The 17,368-nt window shown below is 33.2% G+C and overlaps 2 protein-coding genes and 1 pseudogene across 2 annotated transcripts; all 3 read left to right on the top strand.

Moving 5' to 3' along the window:
* The first annotated feature begins 2,580 nt into the window (after positions 1–2,580).
* On the top strand, positions 2,581–3,485 carry LOC101245420 (putative GEM-like protein 8; annotated as a pseudogene).
* A 1,931-nt stretch (positions 3,486–5,416) lies between these two features.
* On the top strand, positions 5,417–7,177 carry LOC138337003 (putative GEM-like protein 8). Its single transcript, XM_010314419.4, has 4 exons — positions 5,417–5,781; positions 5,891–5,965; positions 6,405–6,679; positions 6,763–7,177. The coding sequence occupies exons 1-4, from the start codon at positions 5,628–5,630 to the stop codon at positions 6,943–6,945; spliced, it is 687 nt and encodes a 228-aa protein (XP_010312721.2). The 5' UTR covers positions 5,417–5,627; the 3' UTR covers positions 6,946–7,177.
* A 1,760-nt stretch (positions 7,178–8,937) lies between these two features.
* LOC101266179 (putative GEM-like protein 8) lies at positions 8,938–10,626 on the top strand. The gene is made up of 4 exons (XM_004250164.5): positions 8,938–9,292; positions 9,379–9,453; positions 9,890–10,164; positions 10,248–10,626. Exons 1-4 carry the CDS (start codon positions 9,139–9,141, stop codon positions 10,428–10,430), a joined length of 687 nt encoding a protein of 228 aa, XP_004250212.1. The 5' UTR covers positions 8,938–9,138; the 3' UTR covers positions 10,431–10,626.
* Positions 10,627–17,368: the final 6,742 nt, after the last annotated feature.

Genomic DNA, 17,368 nt, shown 5'->3' with positions numbered 1-17,368 from the left:
TCACTATAGTAATAGAAATGGTAATATCAAGAGTGATTTACCTACTTTAGTGCTTCAGTTTACTCTTTTTGCTCGCCAAGAGGCTTGGCGTAAATCACCTGTAAATCAACCCTCATAGCTCATATATTTGAATGAATTTTATAAATTTGAGACAAGATCATGTGAGGTTAAACTATGCCCTTCTCAATACAAGTCACACGACGTGTTTTTTCAGCGTTCTTAAAGAACATCTCACAAATTGGGATAGGTTTCTGATGACTATGTCATTAAACGAATAATACTTCAGATAGATAAAATTAATGAATGTGTATCGAAAAGGGGTGGTAATACTAATTGTAAATACTTGTAGTTTTTTCTTGATATTCCTCTGAAATTGGAATATGTTTTGGATGAGAGGATGTGAGGAATACCGTGGCGCTTGAATGGGGTATGGTGCCTGCTACTAAGACTTCAGTAATGGAGTTGCCACAGAGAATGGAGATCGATGATGATCAATGTTTAAAGGATATTGAATGTGTTATCTGTCTTGAGCAACTCGCACGATCATTTGCATGCCTTGCTCTCATAGGTTTCATAAAGATGGTTAGACACCAGCCATTATTGCCCTATTTGCCGCTATGACTTGCCAACACCATGAGAAGTTGTTTTCAATACAACTGCTGTAATTTAATTGAATTCAACAAGTTTATAATTTCAAGGTGCTTTGAATCTAGGAGAATTTCTTTTTCTTACACAAATTTTGTGCACACACGTATATCTTATTAATAAAATAAATTCACGGTAATAGTATAGTATAAGTGTGTCTCTGAGATTTCAGGCATAGATTGCATTATCTCAAAAAATAAATAACAGTTTTATATTAAGTATATTTTAGAAATTGAAGTACATTAAAAATACAATTTTGTTGAAATATTAATTAACGAAATTTTGATACTACTTATAATAAATTTCTTTGATCAAAATACATATATGAACCCAAAAATATACTTTGATGAAATTTTTTATTTTCACAACCTACATCAGATGTGGCAATCTGATGTACTCTAAACTAAATTATGAGAGTATAATTGTAGCTTCTATATTTAGTCTAAAATTTTGATTATTTGAATAACTTGATGGGTAAAATAAAATATCAAATTAATATATCGATGAAAAAATAAGTTGCACATAATATAATATGATATAATATAAATAAAAGGATTAATATACCAAATTGTATGATTAAATAGAATAACTAAAATCATACGATACAATTCTTTTACTGCACATGCAAAATTTTCATTTTGTATCAAAAGAAAAAAGGGAAAAGGGTCTGATATACCCCTACTTGTAAACAAATGGCTCACATATATCCTTTTCCTCTAACGGAAATGAAAAAAATAATAATTTTAATCTAAATTTTTATTATTTTCTTTCTAAAAAATATAATCTCATATGAGTAAATTTAATCCTCGTCAAACATATTTTTTGACTTTTTTTTTGTTTCAATGACTAATTTGTAATTATTATTTTGATAATCAAATTTATTTATGTTCTTGTAAAACTTATTGTAGATGACCAAATTTTTTCTTCGAATACGAAATTAAATTACAATACACACAAAAAAATAGTTTAATTTCTTTTTCTTTAAACTAAGGAATGAAAGAAAAAAACAAAATAAGAATAAGAAACTCAAATAATTATAATAAAAGAAGTCAAAAAATAATTTATGTATGAAAAAATTAAAATATACCTTGAGCTTTGATAGAAGAATCATATATACCCCTAAATAATTTTTTTATAAAAATTAGAAGTAAATTTAAAACTAATCTTTTAACTTCCGTTAAATGAAAGGTATATGTGAGCCATTTTGTAACGGCAGGGATATATATGTGAGCCGTTTGACTACATCACATATGTGCACACAAATCTTGATAATAAAATAAGGCAGTTTACTCTAATTAAAAAGACTGAAAAAAGAAGAAACTTTCAAAAATCTTTGCAGAAAATTGAGAAATATTCTATTTTGATGACCCATAGCTGACTCATGCACCAGTTAGTTGTTAAAAGATTCATCAACTTGTCACAAACTGCTATGCATATATATATATAGTGCTGCAAGGAATGTTCTTAAACCATCAAACCCAAGCATCATAATATCTATATCAATTCTCTTCAAAACCAGAAGTCACAATGAAGAACTTACTGAGGTTGGTGTTTCCATGAGTTCAGCGGTATACTCATTTGAACGGCAGCCAAAAAGACTACTGTCTCTATCTGCTTGCCAAGACCATCTTCCATCTGCAACTTCAAAACACTTCTTGTCTAAAATAAAGCAAAGTGAGTATTTTCCTCGAGGAATAATCGACTTGTTCTTGTATTAGTTACAAAGAGTATTAATGACCACTAAGAAGAGATCATTAAAATTAAATATGTCTGATTATGCAGGAAAATCTGTAATTAGTAAGATGAACAAACTTGGAGAAAGGATGGACTTAAGTTCATGACTATTTAAAATACAGAAGTTCAATATTTACAAATATGGCGCCAAAAAATCAACTTGCAAATAGTGACAATAGTTTTTGCAAGTCAAATCATGGGCATACACAAGTGTAAATCTCATGAACAACAGAGAAAGGGAGTCTAGATGTACAAAATTTTGTGCAATAAGCACTATTAATATGTATGACAGGAAGTACTGATTGTAAAGTCCTTAATGTTTCCACTTTTAATTATGCGGTGAGCCTTAGTCCAAAGCTAACGGAAACTGTGAAGGGAAAATTGAGCCTTGGAGCAAAAATGCTTCAACTAGGAGGGTTGGAGAAAATATTCAAGCAGAAGTTTAGTACTTAAGATGATGAAAAGCTATTGAATGTTTGTCAATGCTATTTATCAACGACAGCTGGTCCAATAGCAGGCCTCCTCTTCATCTCTACCGAAAAAATTGCTTTCTGCAGTGAGAGATCAATAAAGTTCTCATCTCCAACTGGAAAGTTGCTTAGAATGTACTATAAGGTACTACTCTGCTCCATTTTTCTTCCAATTCTTAATTTTGTGTCCACATAAAGCATAATCTAATAAGCCGGTTCACAATTGCAGGTATCGATCCCAATAAGTAAGACGATGAAAGCAAAAGAGAGTGAAAATAGGGAAAAGCCATCACAAAAGTATATACAAGTTATCACAGAGGATGATTTTGAGTTCTGGTTTATGGGATTCCTTAATCATCAAAAGACTCTGAGATATCTGCACCACGCAATTTCAAGTACTTCAAGCAGCTAAGAAGACCACATATTTTACTTTCTTTTTTCATTTTTTTTTCTTATTACACCCGTTCATCAATGTCAAATGTTGATGCAAAATGAATGTACAGATCTCTTCAAACTTTTAATTAGTTTCATTGTTCAAAGGAGATTTTAGGTTTCTAAGTGTTTGAGCCATAGTTGTTAACACAAATGTATATACTTATTGTAATAGTAACGCAGTCAGAAGGCTAATTCATCTTTTTGTACTTGGCATAGTCATCACTTCCTAGCAGATCGTAATGCTCCTCGAAAGAAATATTTAAAATATTATGGCAAGTTCCCAACAAAGGGAGTGCCCCTTGATAATACGAACACAATAAATAACAGATAACAAAAGCAACAATCTACATGAATAAGACTAATACTACGACGGACATGGTGCTCCAGACCATCACCAAGCCTAATCCTATCGAATATCAAAATAACACTCCACTACCTACTAACCTTTAACCCTAATCTGCGACCTTCATACCCTTCTATCTAAGGTCGTGTTTTCAGTAAGTTGAAGTTGCACTATGTTCTATCTGATCACCTCTCCCTAATACTTCTTTGATCTACCTCTACCTCTTTTCAAACCCACTATATCCAACTTCTCATAATATTCTCACACATCCATCTCAACATTCTCATTTCCGCAACTTGCATCTTCTTAGCATGAGAGTTCTTGACTGACCAAAAAGCTACCCATACAACAAAGTCAGTCTAACCACCACTCTATAGAACTTACCTTTAAGTTTTGATTGTACCTTTTCATCACACAAGTCTCTGGAGGCAAACCTCAATATCTTCCCCATCGCATCAGTATGATGTGTGACATCATTGTCGATCTCCCCGTTTCCTTAAATAAAAGACCCAAAATACTTCAAATTTCTCTCTCTTGGGGATAGCCTGTATATCAAGCCTCAGTTCCGTGCTTGCCTAATGCGCTGCATCACTGAATTCACACCCGAAATATTCAATTTTGTTCCAACAACATGGGCCCTTAACACTCCAGAGTTTGTCCCTACACCTCCAACCAAATGTTTACTCGGCCACGAGTCTCATATCAGTACTATGTCATATACCAATAATATACATCATCACACCTCACCATGAATATGCTGCATCAATTCATCAGTCACCAAGGAAAATAGAAACGAGTTAAAGTGTTGATCCCTGGTGCAACGCCATCTCGACTTGAAAGTGCTCTGAGACTGCTCCCACTGTTCTTACCCGAATCTTGGCTCTATTATTTATGTCCTCCATCACCCTAATGTAAAGTCACTAGTACACTTTTGGCCTCCCGACATCTACATAGGACTTCCCTCGAGATTTTATCTTATGTCTTTTCTAAGTTAGTAGACACCATATGTAAGTCCCGTTACCATTCTCTGTACTTCTCCACTAGTCAACTCATAAGATGAATGGTTTCTGAGTAAGTTTGTAATATTTGGAGGGCTTAAATTGAAAAAACATTTGTCTGAGAAGAAGATTGACTTCTCCGAAAAGTTAGCACTCTTTCATTTTTCAATGTTGCTTCCTATTTTTCTCACAGAAAATACAATCACTTTTTATTCTTAAATTACCTTCTAAAAATACTTGACATTTCTCTCATGATTTTTCGAAGGAAAAAGTTGGTCAAGAAGAAATAAGTTAATTCACTAAAAAAAATGTATGCATGTATGGTATGTTATACATAAAGTCAGAGATATGGCCTACAAATTCTGTCTTTACACCTCAAGATGAGTAAAAAAAAAAGGTAAGATAAGGTAACAGGTTGAAATATTTGAATGGCTACTTTTTCACTCTTGCCTGATTTATTAGGCAACAAATCAAAGTTCACGGATGACTCATTCATGATCAACAACCACTACTTAACTTTAATGTCATATATAAATCCGTGTCATTATGTTGTCAACCTTGATCATACAAGACTAATAAAGCTAACTTGAGATAATTTTACTATGCACCAAAAGCTTCTCTTACTTTTACTCAACTTGTAAAAGCAGCTTACATCAGAAAGCAAATCTGCCAACTCAAAAGTTGACAACACCACATGTGCAACACAAATCTTGAAAATAAACTAAGACGGCATGACATAGTTTACTGTAATTAAAACGACAGATAAAAGAAGACATTTTGAAAAGATCTGCAGAAAATTGAGAAATATTCTATATTGATGACCCACAGCTGACTCATGCAACAGTTGGTAGTTAAAAGATTTATCAACTTTGCCCAAACTGCTGTGTATATATATATATATATATAGTGCAGCAAGGAATGTTATTAAACCATTAACCAAAACATAATAATATCTCAGTTACCTTCACAATATAGCAATTCTCTCTAAAATCAGAAGTCACAATGAAGAACTTACTCGGTAGAAATGAGGTTGGTGTTTCCATGAGTTCAGTGGTATACTCATTCGGACGGCAGCCAAAAAGGCTACTGTCTCTATCTGCTTGCCAAGACCATCTTCCATCTGCAACTTCAAAACATTTGCCTAAAATAAAGCAAAGTGAGTATTTTTCCTCGAAGAATAATCGACCTGTTCTTTTATTAGTTATAAAGAATATTAATGACCCTCTACGAAAAGATCATTAAATCAAATATTGTTGAATATGCAGGAAAATCTGTAATTAGTAAGATGAACAAACTTGGAGAAAGGATGGACTGTCTTGCACAAGGCATCCGCGAGCACGGTGAGCACTTCTATTCATGATGAAGACTTAAAAAGAACAATAAAAAATTTACCAAGACAAATTTTATTTAAGTTAAAAACTACTATTTTGAAGTTGAAATTGAGTGCAGACATGAGTTTACTTAGAAAAGACTAAGTTGAAGTACTGTGAATGAAAACCATTATCTCTCTAGAAAAACTCCAAAAATAAGTTTTTAAATAATTTAAGACTGCTTCAAATACTGAAGTTCAATATTTATAAATATGGCGCCAAACATCAAGTTGCAAATAATGACATCAGTTTTGGCAAAACCAAATCATGGCCATACACAAGTGTAAATCTCATGAACAACAGATAAAGGGAGTCTAGATGTACAAAATTTTGTGCAATAAGCACTATTAATATGTATGACAAAAAGTACCGATCGTAAAGTCCTTAATTTTTAACTTTAATTCTGCAGTGAGCCTTAGTCCGAAGCTAACGGAAACTGTGAAGGGAAAATTGAGCCTTGGAGCAAAAATCCTTCAACTAGGAGGGTTGGAGAAAATATTCAGGCAGAAGTTCAGTGTTAGAGATGATGAAAAGCTATTGAATGTTTCTCAATGCTATTTATCAACGACAGCTGGTCCAATAGCAGGCCTTCTCTTCATCTCTACCGATAAGATTGCTTTCTGCAGTGAGAGATCAATAAAGTTCTTATCTCCAACTGGAAAGTTGCTTAGAATGTACTATAAGGTACTACTCTGCTCCATTTTCTTCGATTTCTTAATTTTGTGTCCACATAAACAATAATAGAATAAGCCGGTTCACAATTGCAGGTATCGATCCCAATAAGTAAGACGATGAAAGCAAAAGAGAGTGAAAATAGGGAAAAGCCATCACAGAAGTATATACAAGTAATCACAGAGGATGATTTTGAGTTCTGGTTTATGGGATTCCTTAATCATCAAAAGACGTTGAGATATCTGCACCATGCAATTTCAAGTACTTCAAGCAGCTAAGAAGACAGCATATTTATCTTTCTTTTTTAATTTTTTTTTCTTATTATACCCATTCATCAATGTAAAATGTTGATGCAAAACCAATGTACAGATTTGTTCAATCTTGTAATTAGCTCCATCGCTCAAAGGAGAGATTAGGTGTTTTAGGCTTTGAACTGTAGCTGTTAACACGAATGTATATATAGGCTTATTGTAAAAGTAATGCAGTCGAAGGCTATTTCAATTTTTGGGACTTGGCATTGTGATTTGATATAAATTTTATTCATTTTATCAGGTAAATATTTTCATTATTAACAAGGCCGAAAAAGGCCATATACAAGAGGTATACCAACCAGTAAAGGACCTACACAAAGATATGGTTCTTTACAAGGGACATCCAATCCTCTATACAACCCGCACCAAAAACTCATTTCTTCACCTTTGAAAGACCTCAAATTTCTCTCTCAGACGATCCACATCAACGCCCTAGGAACAACATTCTAGGCCCTGCTTCTTCCAGCTTTCCAGTAAACCAGCTTAACATGTCTTACCAGGGTCTCGTGGCCAAGCTACAATGTAGCAGAAAATCATCTACGTCTTCGTCCCACCTCATTGCATAAGTTATACCAGCTGATGCAAATAACTTTTGTTTTCCTGAAGGTTCTTTGTCGTCAAGATCACCCGTCTAGACTTAACAGGAAAACCCTCCTCAACCCTCACTAAAAGCCTCTCACCGAAGACATGATAGGAAAAACACCATTGTTTCCCCACCTCCATCTTATCGAATGGGTTCAGTCAACTGCCTCACAATGCTGACAGAGTAACAGTAGCATCCTTTCAAACTCATTCACCTCCCAATCCTGGAAAGCTCTCCTGAACCTCAAATCCCAAAATATTATTCTGCTTGTCCCCGGGGACATCTGTTGGCTACCTCCTCCCTTTGACAAGATATCCGATAAAAGCATGGAAATTCAACTTTAAGCGACGTGTCTCCCACTTTTCTTACCCGAGTCTTGGCTCTAATAAACATGTCCTTCATCGCCTTAATGTAATCCCCCAAGACACTTTTAGCCTCCCAACATCTACACATGACTTCCCTCGGGACTTAGTCTTGGTCCTTTTCTAGGTCAATAGACACCATATGTAAGTCCCTCTCCGTTCCAATACTTCTCCTCTAGTCAACTCACAAGATGAATGGCTTCTGAGTAAGTTGGTAATACGTGAAGGGCTTAAACTGAACACACATTTCTCTATTAAGAGAATAACTTTTCCAGAAAGTTCTTGTAAAATAGATTGCAACATACTAGGCACTTTCTTTTTCAATGTTGTTTCTTATTTCTCTAAACAGAAAATACAAGCACTTTCTGTTCTTAAATATACCTTCTAAAATATACTTGACGTTTCTTTCATGATTTTTCAAAGGCAACAGTTGGTCAAGAAGAAGATAGGTTAAATTACTCAAAAAAAAAATTATATCATTTGTCATGCATGTATAGTGTGTTCCTCATAAAATCAGAAATGGCCTACAAAACCTGCCTTTACAGCTCAAGACGATGAGATGGAAAAAAAAAAGGGTAAGCTAATGTAACTGCATAAAAGAGAAATTAATATAATCTAGAAGATTTGGACCTATGCAACAGGTTGAAATATTTGAATGTCTACTTTTCCCTTTTGCCTGATATATTAAGCAACAAATCAAAGTTCATAGATAACTCATTCATGATCAACAACCACTACTTAAACTTTAATGTCATAAATCCGTGTTATTATCTTGTCAACCTTGATCATACAAGACTAATAAAGCTAACTTGGGATAATTTTACTATGCACCAAAAGCCTTCTCTTACTTTTACTCAACTTGTAAAAGTAGCTTACATCAGAAAGCAAATCTTCTGACTCAAAAGTTGACAACACCACATGTGCACCCAAATCTTGATAATAAAATAAGACAGCATGAGATAGTTTACTGTAATTAAAAAGACAAATAAAAGAAGACATTTTAAAAACCTCTGCAGCAAATTGAGAAATATTCTACTTTGATGACCCTAGCTGACTCATGCACCACTAGTAGTTAAAAGATCATCAACTTGTCCCAAACTGCTGTGTGTCTATATAAAATGCTGCAAGGAATGTTCTTAATCGATCAACCGAAAACATAATAATATCTCAGTTACCTTCACAATACATCAATTCTCTTCAAAATCACAAGTCACAATGAAGAACTTACTCGGTAGAAACGAGGTGAGTGTTCCCATGAGTTCAGCAGTATACTCATTTGAACGGCAGCCAAAAAGACTACTGTCTCTATCTGCCTGCCAAGACCATCTTACATGTGCAACTTCAAAACACTTACCTAAAATAAAGCAAAGTGAGTATCTTCCCTCGAAGAGTAATCGACTTGTTCTTTTATTTGTTAGAAGAGATCATTAAAATTAAATATTGTTGAATATGCAGGAAAATCTGTAATTAGTAAGATGAACAAACTTGGAGAAAGGATGGACTGTCTTGCACAAGGGATCCGTGAGCATGGTGAGCACTTATATTCATGATGAACACTTAAAAATAACAAAAAAAATTTACAGAAACAATCATTTGTTTAAGTCGAAAATTAGTATTTCGAAGTTAAAATTGTGTACGGAATAAGGAGGAAACGAAAAAAGTTGAAGTATTGTGAATGAAAACCATCATCCCACTAGAAAAACTCCTTACACAAGTTTTTTTTATTACTTTCATCGCTATTTCAAATACTGAAGTTCAATAGTTATAAATATGGCGCCAAACATCAATTTGAAAATAATGACATCAGTTTTGGCAAGCCAAATCATGGCCATACACAAGTGTAAATCTCATGAACAACAGATAAAGGGAGTCTAGATGTACAAAATTTTGTGCAATAAGCACTAATAATATGTATGAAAGAAAGTACTGATGTGAAGTCCTTAATGTTTCAACTTAAATTGTGCAGTGAGCCTTAGCCCGAAAATAACAGAAACTGTGAAGGGAAAATTAAGCCTTGGAGCGAAAATTCTTCAAGTAGGAGGGTTGGAGAAAATATTCAAGCAGAAATTTAGTGTTAACGATGATGAAAAGCTATTGAGTGTTTGTCAATGCTATTTATCAACTACCGCTGGTCCAATAGCAGGCCTCCTCTTCATCTCTACCGATAAGATTGCTTTCTGCAGTGAGAGATCAATAAAGTTCTTATCTCCAACTGGAAAGTTTCTTAGAATGTACTATAAGGTACCACTCTGCTCCATTTTTCTTCCAACTCTTAATTCTGTATCCACGTAAGCATAATCTAATAAGATGGTTCACAATTGCAGGTATCGATCCCAATAAGTAAAACAATGAAAGCAAAAGAGAGTGAAAATAGAGAAAAGCCATCACAGAAGTATATACAAGTAATTACAGAGGATGATTTTGAGTTCTGGTTCATGGGATTCCTTAATCATCAAAAGACTCTGAGATATCTGCACCACGCAATTTCAAGCACTTCAAGCAGCTAAGACGATAAAACTTTTTTTTTTCATTTTGTTTCCTAATACGCCCATTCATCAATGAATGTACAGATCTCTTCAAACATGTAACTAGCTCCATTCCTTAATTGATGCTTTAGAGTTTTTAGGCTTTTTGAGTCATAGCTGCCAACACAAATGTATAAACTTATTGTAACATTAATGCAGTCAGATTCATCTTTTGGGACTTGGCATAGCCATCACTTCCTATTTGACCATTTGAGTAGCAGATCATTACGGGAACCCAAATGAGGTAGTGTACAGTCTAACATAACAAGTTCAATGACTAATTATAAGGTACTTTTTGTTGTTAAAGAACTTATCCCTCTGATAGAAAATGACTGTAAGGAGCTAAGGTATTGTTAAATAAGTGACAAACTCTATAATGCAAACTGTTACCAGAAAAAGTTGGTAAAGGATTAGTAAATGTCTAGAGTAGCGGGGGACATAATAACTAACTCCACTTATATAAATATTGAAGTAGTACCGCTTCAAATAAGATCTAAAAGGTCGGTTTTGTAAAAATTAACGGGATCAAGATTGAGTAGATGGTCTTAAAAGTGCTAAGAGCAAATGCTGGTTAGTCCGCTACTAAATATTATTACGCTTGTGATACTCCCAGCTTGATAAGATAAAACATTCAAATCTTAGGATACCATCTACTAAGTCAATCTTTAAAAGTTTTACACTAATGGAAAGTTCAAATCTATACAATGTATGATTTTACAAGATATATGACAAATTATTGGGGGATTTGTTTTTTTTTCTTCTTGAGAAAGGTAAAGTTTACTTCTATATATCCACAGGTATACCATATCAAAGTGTAGTCCCCCTCCAAAAAGTTTTACTTACATCGTTCCTAAGATCTTCTAATTACAGCCAATCAATAACATTAAACACGTCTTCAGTATCTCCTATCACTACTTGTTTACACCAAAAATAGTAAAGCCGTAGGCGGTTTGTCTTTATCTTATGAATATTGTTCTGTTTCCTTCAAAACATCTTTGATTCCTTTCCTTCCAAATTGTCGACCAAATGCAAGTTGAGGCAATCAGCCATCTCTTCTCCTTTTTTCTTGCATTTCCATCCTTGTTCAGCATTGTAGGACTTCTATAATTCTTTTAGATTTCATCCACTTGATCTTCCTCTTATGGATGAACATCTGTCACAATTGATCTGTCCATTTGAAGTGTAAAACAAGATGGAGTCGTCTCCGCCGGTTCTTCACATAGATAGCATCTTGAATGTAGACTGAATTTCCTCTTGTTCAAGTTCTCATGTGTCAAGATTGCCTCCTTTGCCAAAATCCATCTGAAGTAATTAACCTTGTAGGGAACTTCCGTTCTCCAAACCATCCTCCAGGGCTATCCTGCTTGCTGTACTTCAGAAGAATTGAGTTCTCTGTATGCAGATTTTACTGTGAATTCTCCCCTTCCACACTATAGTCTATCTTCCTCTTCTATCAGAACGGTAGCCATATTCATCGTGTCAAAGAAATCTTGCTATGTTGTCATTTCCCAATCATTTAGTTTCCTTCTCAGAGACAGGTTAATTCTGCCGTTGGGTTTTAAAAAAGGTGTGAATGGAAAATGAAAGAGTTGTGACTTTTATGAAATGTTGCGACTATTATGAAAAGTTGTGACTTTTAAGAAAAGTTGCGCCTTTTATGAAAGATTGTGATTTTTATGGAAAGTTGTGACTTTTATGAAAGTTGACGACCTTTCTGAAAGATTGTGACTTTTCTAAAGGTTTGTGACCTTTCCGGTAAGGCACAATACTAACCTTTTCACACTATCATTTGTTTTCTATAAATTGAAGGATTTCCTCTCATTTTAATATAAAAAAGAATTCATAGACTTCTTCTTCAACTACTAAATCTAGTATTCTAAGTGTACTTTACTGTCGTTGAGTGGTTCGCTGACACCAGAGTTTTTGGTATCTATATTCTGGTGATTGAGATCATTTTACCCTGGGAGGTCATATTCCAAATCAAACCTCGGATACTAGAGGGGAATAAATTCCTTAAGGGGACACTGTAAGTTCAGTGAACTTGATCTTTTTCCTATTAAAAATTTTCTAGATTCTGGTACGTGTTTTACAAATTTTAGATTTGTGAATCAATTTCAGTTCTTCTATTCTTTTGTTCTTCACTGGTTCATTAAACTTGATAAATTCGTGTTTCTGCAAAGTTTATTAGAATCAGTAAGATTCTTTAGACACATTAACAACAATTCTTCATTAAGAAAAATAGTTCATATACTTTTTTGGGAAAAGGGTCTGATATACCCCTCAACTTTGTCATTTAGAGCTGATATACCCCTTGTTACGAAAGTAACTCGTATATACCCCTATTTGTAAACAAATGACTCACATATACCATTTTCCTCTAACGGAAATGAAAAAAATAATAATTTTCAATCTAAATTTTTATTAATTTTTTCTAAAAAATATAATCCCATATGAGTAAATTTAGTCCTCGTTAAACATATTTTTTTGATTATTTTTTGTTTCAATGACTTATTTATAGTTATTATTTTGATAATCAAATTTATTTATGTTTCACTAATATTCTTGTAAAACTTATTGTAGATGACCAAATTTTTTTTCGAATACGAAATTAAATTACAATACACACAAAAAGATAGTTTAATTTTTTCTCTTTAAACAAAGGAATGAAAGAAAAAAATAAAATAAGAATAAGAAACTCAAATAATTATAATAAAAGAAGTCAAAAAATAATTTATGTATGAAAAAAATTAAAATATACCTTGAACTTTTATAGAAGAATCATATAAACCACTAAATAATTTTTTTTAAAAAATTATAAGTAATAAATATAAAATTAAAACTAATTATTTAAAATTCCGTTAAATGAAGGGTATATGTGAGCCATTTTGTAACGGCAGGGGTATATGTGAGCCGTTTGTATAACGGTAAGGGCATATATGAGCCACTTTTATAACGAGAGGTGTATCAGCTCCAAATTACAAAGTTGAGAGGTATATCAGACTCTTTTCCCTACTTTTTTAAATCTGTTTCTGATTCTAGTTTCGCAACTAGTTTTAATTCTCTAGTTGTGAAAATGTTCTTAAACTTTGTTGTCTTACAAAGATGTTCAAAGTTTTGTTCTAAATGTGTTTGGAATATAAGATGAACAACACTATATAATACAGGAAAAGCATGTATGAGCGTCTCTTGTCCACACAAAATGTCATTCCAGTTAGTTTCTAACATTTGAATGGCTTAAATTGAACAAACACATCTGCTCGTGAGAGAAAACAATATTTTTTTTTAGGGAAAAGGGTCTGATATACCCCTCAACTTTGTCATTTAGAGCTGATATACCCCTCAACTTTGTCATTTAGAGCTGATATACCCTTGTTATGAAAGTGACTCATATATACCCCTACTTGTAAACAAATGGCTCACATATACCCTTTTCCTCTAACGAAAATGAAAAAAATGATAAATTTAATCTAAATTTTTATTATTTTTTTCTAAAAAATATAATCCCATATGAGTAAATTTAATCCTCGTCAAACATTTTTTTTTTTGACTTTTTTTGTTTCAATGACTAATTTATAATTATTATTTTGATAATCAAATTTATTTATGTTTCGCTAATATTCTTGTAAAACTTATTGTAGATGACCAAATTTTTTCTTTGAATACGAAATTAAATTACAATACACATGAAAGAAAAAAATAAAATAAGAATAAGAAATTCAAATAATTATAATAAAAGAAGTCAAAAAATAATTTATGTATGAAAAAAATTAAAATATACCTTGAACTTTGATTAGAAGAATCATATATACCCCTAAATAATTTTTTTAAGAAAATTAGAAGTAATAAATATAAATTTAAAACTAATTTTTTAACTTCCGTTAAATGAAGGTTAGATGTGAGCCATTTTGTAACGGCAGGGGTATATGTGAGCTGTTTGTATAATGGTAAGGGCATATATGAGCCACTTTTATAACGAGGGGTATATCAGCTCCAAATGACAAAGTTGAGGGATATATCAGACCCTTTTCCCAAGAAAAAAAACTCCTAATTGAATTTATATACAAACCAATTTAATTAGTATTATATGTGATATTAAGTGGTTATTTGTTCTTTTGTCTCGGAGGCTATGTGGAATTTACTTCTAACATTTATGCTGTGAGGATTTTATTTAGTCATGTAGGCAATAAATATTCATAATAAAAATTGTGAAAAAAATACAAAAAATGTGAAATTATTATTGATCATTTTATTGTAATGTAACTTTTCCTTGAGGCTTTTCCACTTGTAACATGATACATGATTTATTATTTAATGATTGGTTAAATAATTTGTAATATTATTAGTTTAATATAGGGGCAAAACGATAATTCAATTTTACATGTTAGAGCTTTGTATTTTTAATAATATTAGTTCTCGAACATGTATGTTGCACGTGCATTTCATGTTATTCAATATGAAACATTTTCAAATGATATTTCATGCTATTCAATATGAAACATTTTCAAATGATACAAATTGTTTATCGAAAAATGTGATTTCGAAAAGAGTTTGTTTATTTTTAGAAGTATTTTCGACTTTTAGGAGTCGCCACTTAATTTTTAAGAAGAATTAAGAAAACTCATTCTCAAAACAATTTAAACAGAAAAAATCGTTTTGAAAATATTTAAGGCACCTAAGACACTCCGCTAACTTACGGTTTTCCAACGATTAACTTATTTGACTATTTTGTTTTAACTTTTGCGAATCTTTTGTTATTAAACTTATTAGACATTTACTTAGGCAAATTTTCAAGGTTGGAAATATTCATAGTTTATTTTGCAACTTTTGTGAAGCTATTCGAAACTTAACTTCCTTGAAGTTTTATCTAAACAAACTTTATGAATTTTGAAATATTATCGCTTCTAAGCTTGATTTTAAAATTTCCAAGTTTGATAAAACAAAAAAGGCGTCGACGGGGTTTGGAGTTTCTAATCCTAGACTAACGATATTCGAGCAAAAGCACGTAAACAAAGAGTAAAGGAGAGAGAGAGAGAGGGGGGGGGGAGAGATTTGGGTCCGACTTCGGTTCTGTTCGCCTTGACCGAAACTCGGACCCACTTGCTTTTGGGTTTCAACCCATTTTTGTACCTGTCCTAATCTAAACGCACAAAATAAAATAAGAAAATAAAAACGACAAGAGGGCTTATGCCCATTACAAAATAAAATACAAAATATAAAAATAAAGCAAAAAACATCTTCGAATCCTTCACTTCTTTAAACTAGCTCCACTTCGAGAATCTGTCCTCCTAATTTGTGGCTTGACTTGATAGAGGGAATTAAGCCTTTATGGCTTTCTCGAAAATGCAAAGAGAGGGTATGCGGAGGTCCACAATGACCTCGAACGTGTTTCACATGCAACAGAATATATCAATGGAATTAATACATGATCCAGCTAACGTAAACAAAGAGAATAAAATAAGCAAGACATACTTTGTAGTTACTTAAACTTAATAGTAGGCATATGTCAGAAGAGAAACAAACAACACGCAACTCTAACACTTTAGCAAGGAATAGAGAACGAAACGCCATTGAAAACATCCTACGATTAAATATCAACTAATCATTTGTGCTTCAAACATTTGAACATCCCTCACTTAACTTTGAAGGGATTACACCATGTGAAGCAACACACAATCATTTGAAACTGAACTAAAGTTATTCCTGAGTAAGCAGTTACATCGGACAAACAAAATAGATCGCATTGTCATCTTAACATCCGGCAAACCAACTATAAATACTGCTACAAGAGGAGCACGACCCCTTAAACTATAGATTTAGCGAGAGTTTTGATAAATGACGCTGGATTATATTCAAAAGAAACAGTGGTTTGTCTTCGAAGATAAAACGAAAAGAAAATAGAGGAAAAGAAAGAAACGAAACCATTCCAAGGTGCTAAAGAAACAGACTATACAGTCAGAGCAAACACCTTATAATATCTACCAGTTCAATCTAGACTGAGCACAAACAAGTGAGACAGCAAAATGAGCTTAAGATGAGGTAAATGAAAGCATGAGAAAATCATCTTTGAACATACAAAACACGAACAATCTAGGCATATTCTAACGGACGGACACTGATAAGGGGGGGTTAACGTGCCAGTTGCATCAAACATCTGTTCGAAACTTCGTAACTTACAGCGCTACAGATCTTCGATGCAACAGGAGACATCATTTTCGAAACAGAACAACAAAAAAACAAAAAAATAAATCACGAGGAGCAGGAGGATTATGGGAAGTATACATACATATATATATGCATCAAAACATGCTGTGAATGAAATAACACTAAACACACAAAGTTCTTCACGCACACACAAAGATTTAAAATCGAAAACGAGACATAAAGGGGGGTAGACATTACCTTTTAGAGGCAGCGAACGAGACGAGGACGAGCTGGTGCGGGCTATTCCACCACGAACTTAATGTTTCGAACAGTTGCCTAAAGGGACTAGCGTCGCCGGAACGAGAAAACCGATATCGCGGTCGAAGCTGAAACGCAGGTCTGCGTTCTACTCTCACTTCTCCTCTGTTCTCGTCTAAAATTCTCGACAAAAGTTCTAACCCAACTGTCCTTCTTCGACAAAACAGAAAGGGAGACAAAATATCTTCCCCGAATTCGTCTTAAGCCTTTGATAGCACTCTCCAAATTTTAGAAAAATCCTCCAAGAAATCTCGACTGCTCTGCTATAACAGACAAAAAACAAACACAAAAAGCTTCCTCTTTTTTTTTTTTAGAAAATTTTCCTTTCAGGAATCCCAAGGCTCAAAATTCTCACTAAAATTTCTAACCCTTTGAAAATTTCTTAAACCGAAAAATGTCCAACCTAAGTTCTGCTTTTCCGAATTTTTCGATGAAAATCTCTAACCCCTTTTCTCGAGGAA

The sequence above is a fragment of the Solanum lycopersicum genome, chromosome 11, assembly GCF_036512215.1.
Source record: "Solanum lycopersicum chromosome 11, SLM_r2.1".
Taxonomy (NCBI): domain Eukaryota; kingdom Viridiplantae; phylum Streptophyta; class Magnoliopsida; order Solanales; family Solanaceae; genus Solanum; species Solanum lycopersicum.
Note: the sequence above shows the minus strand (reverse complement) of the source record. Positions and strands in the feature narration are given on the sequence as shown.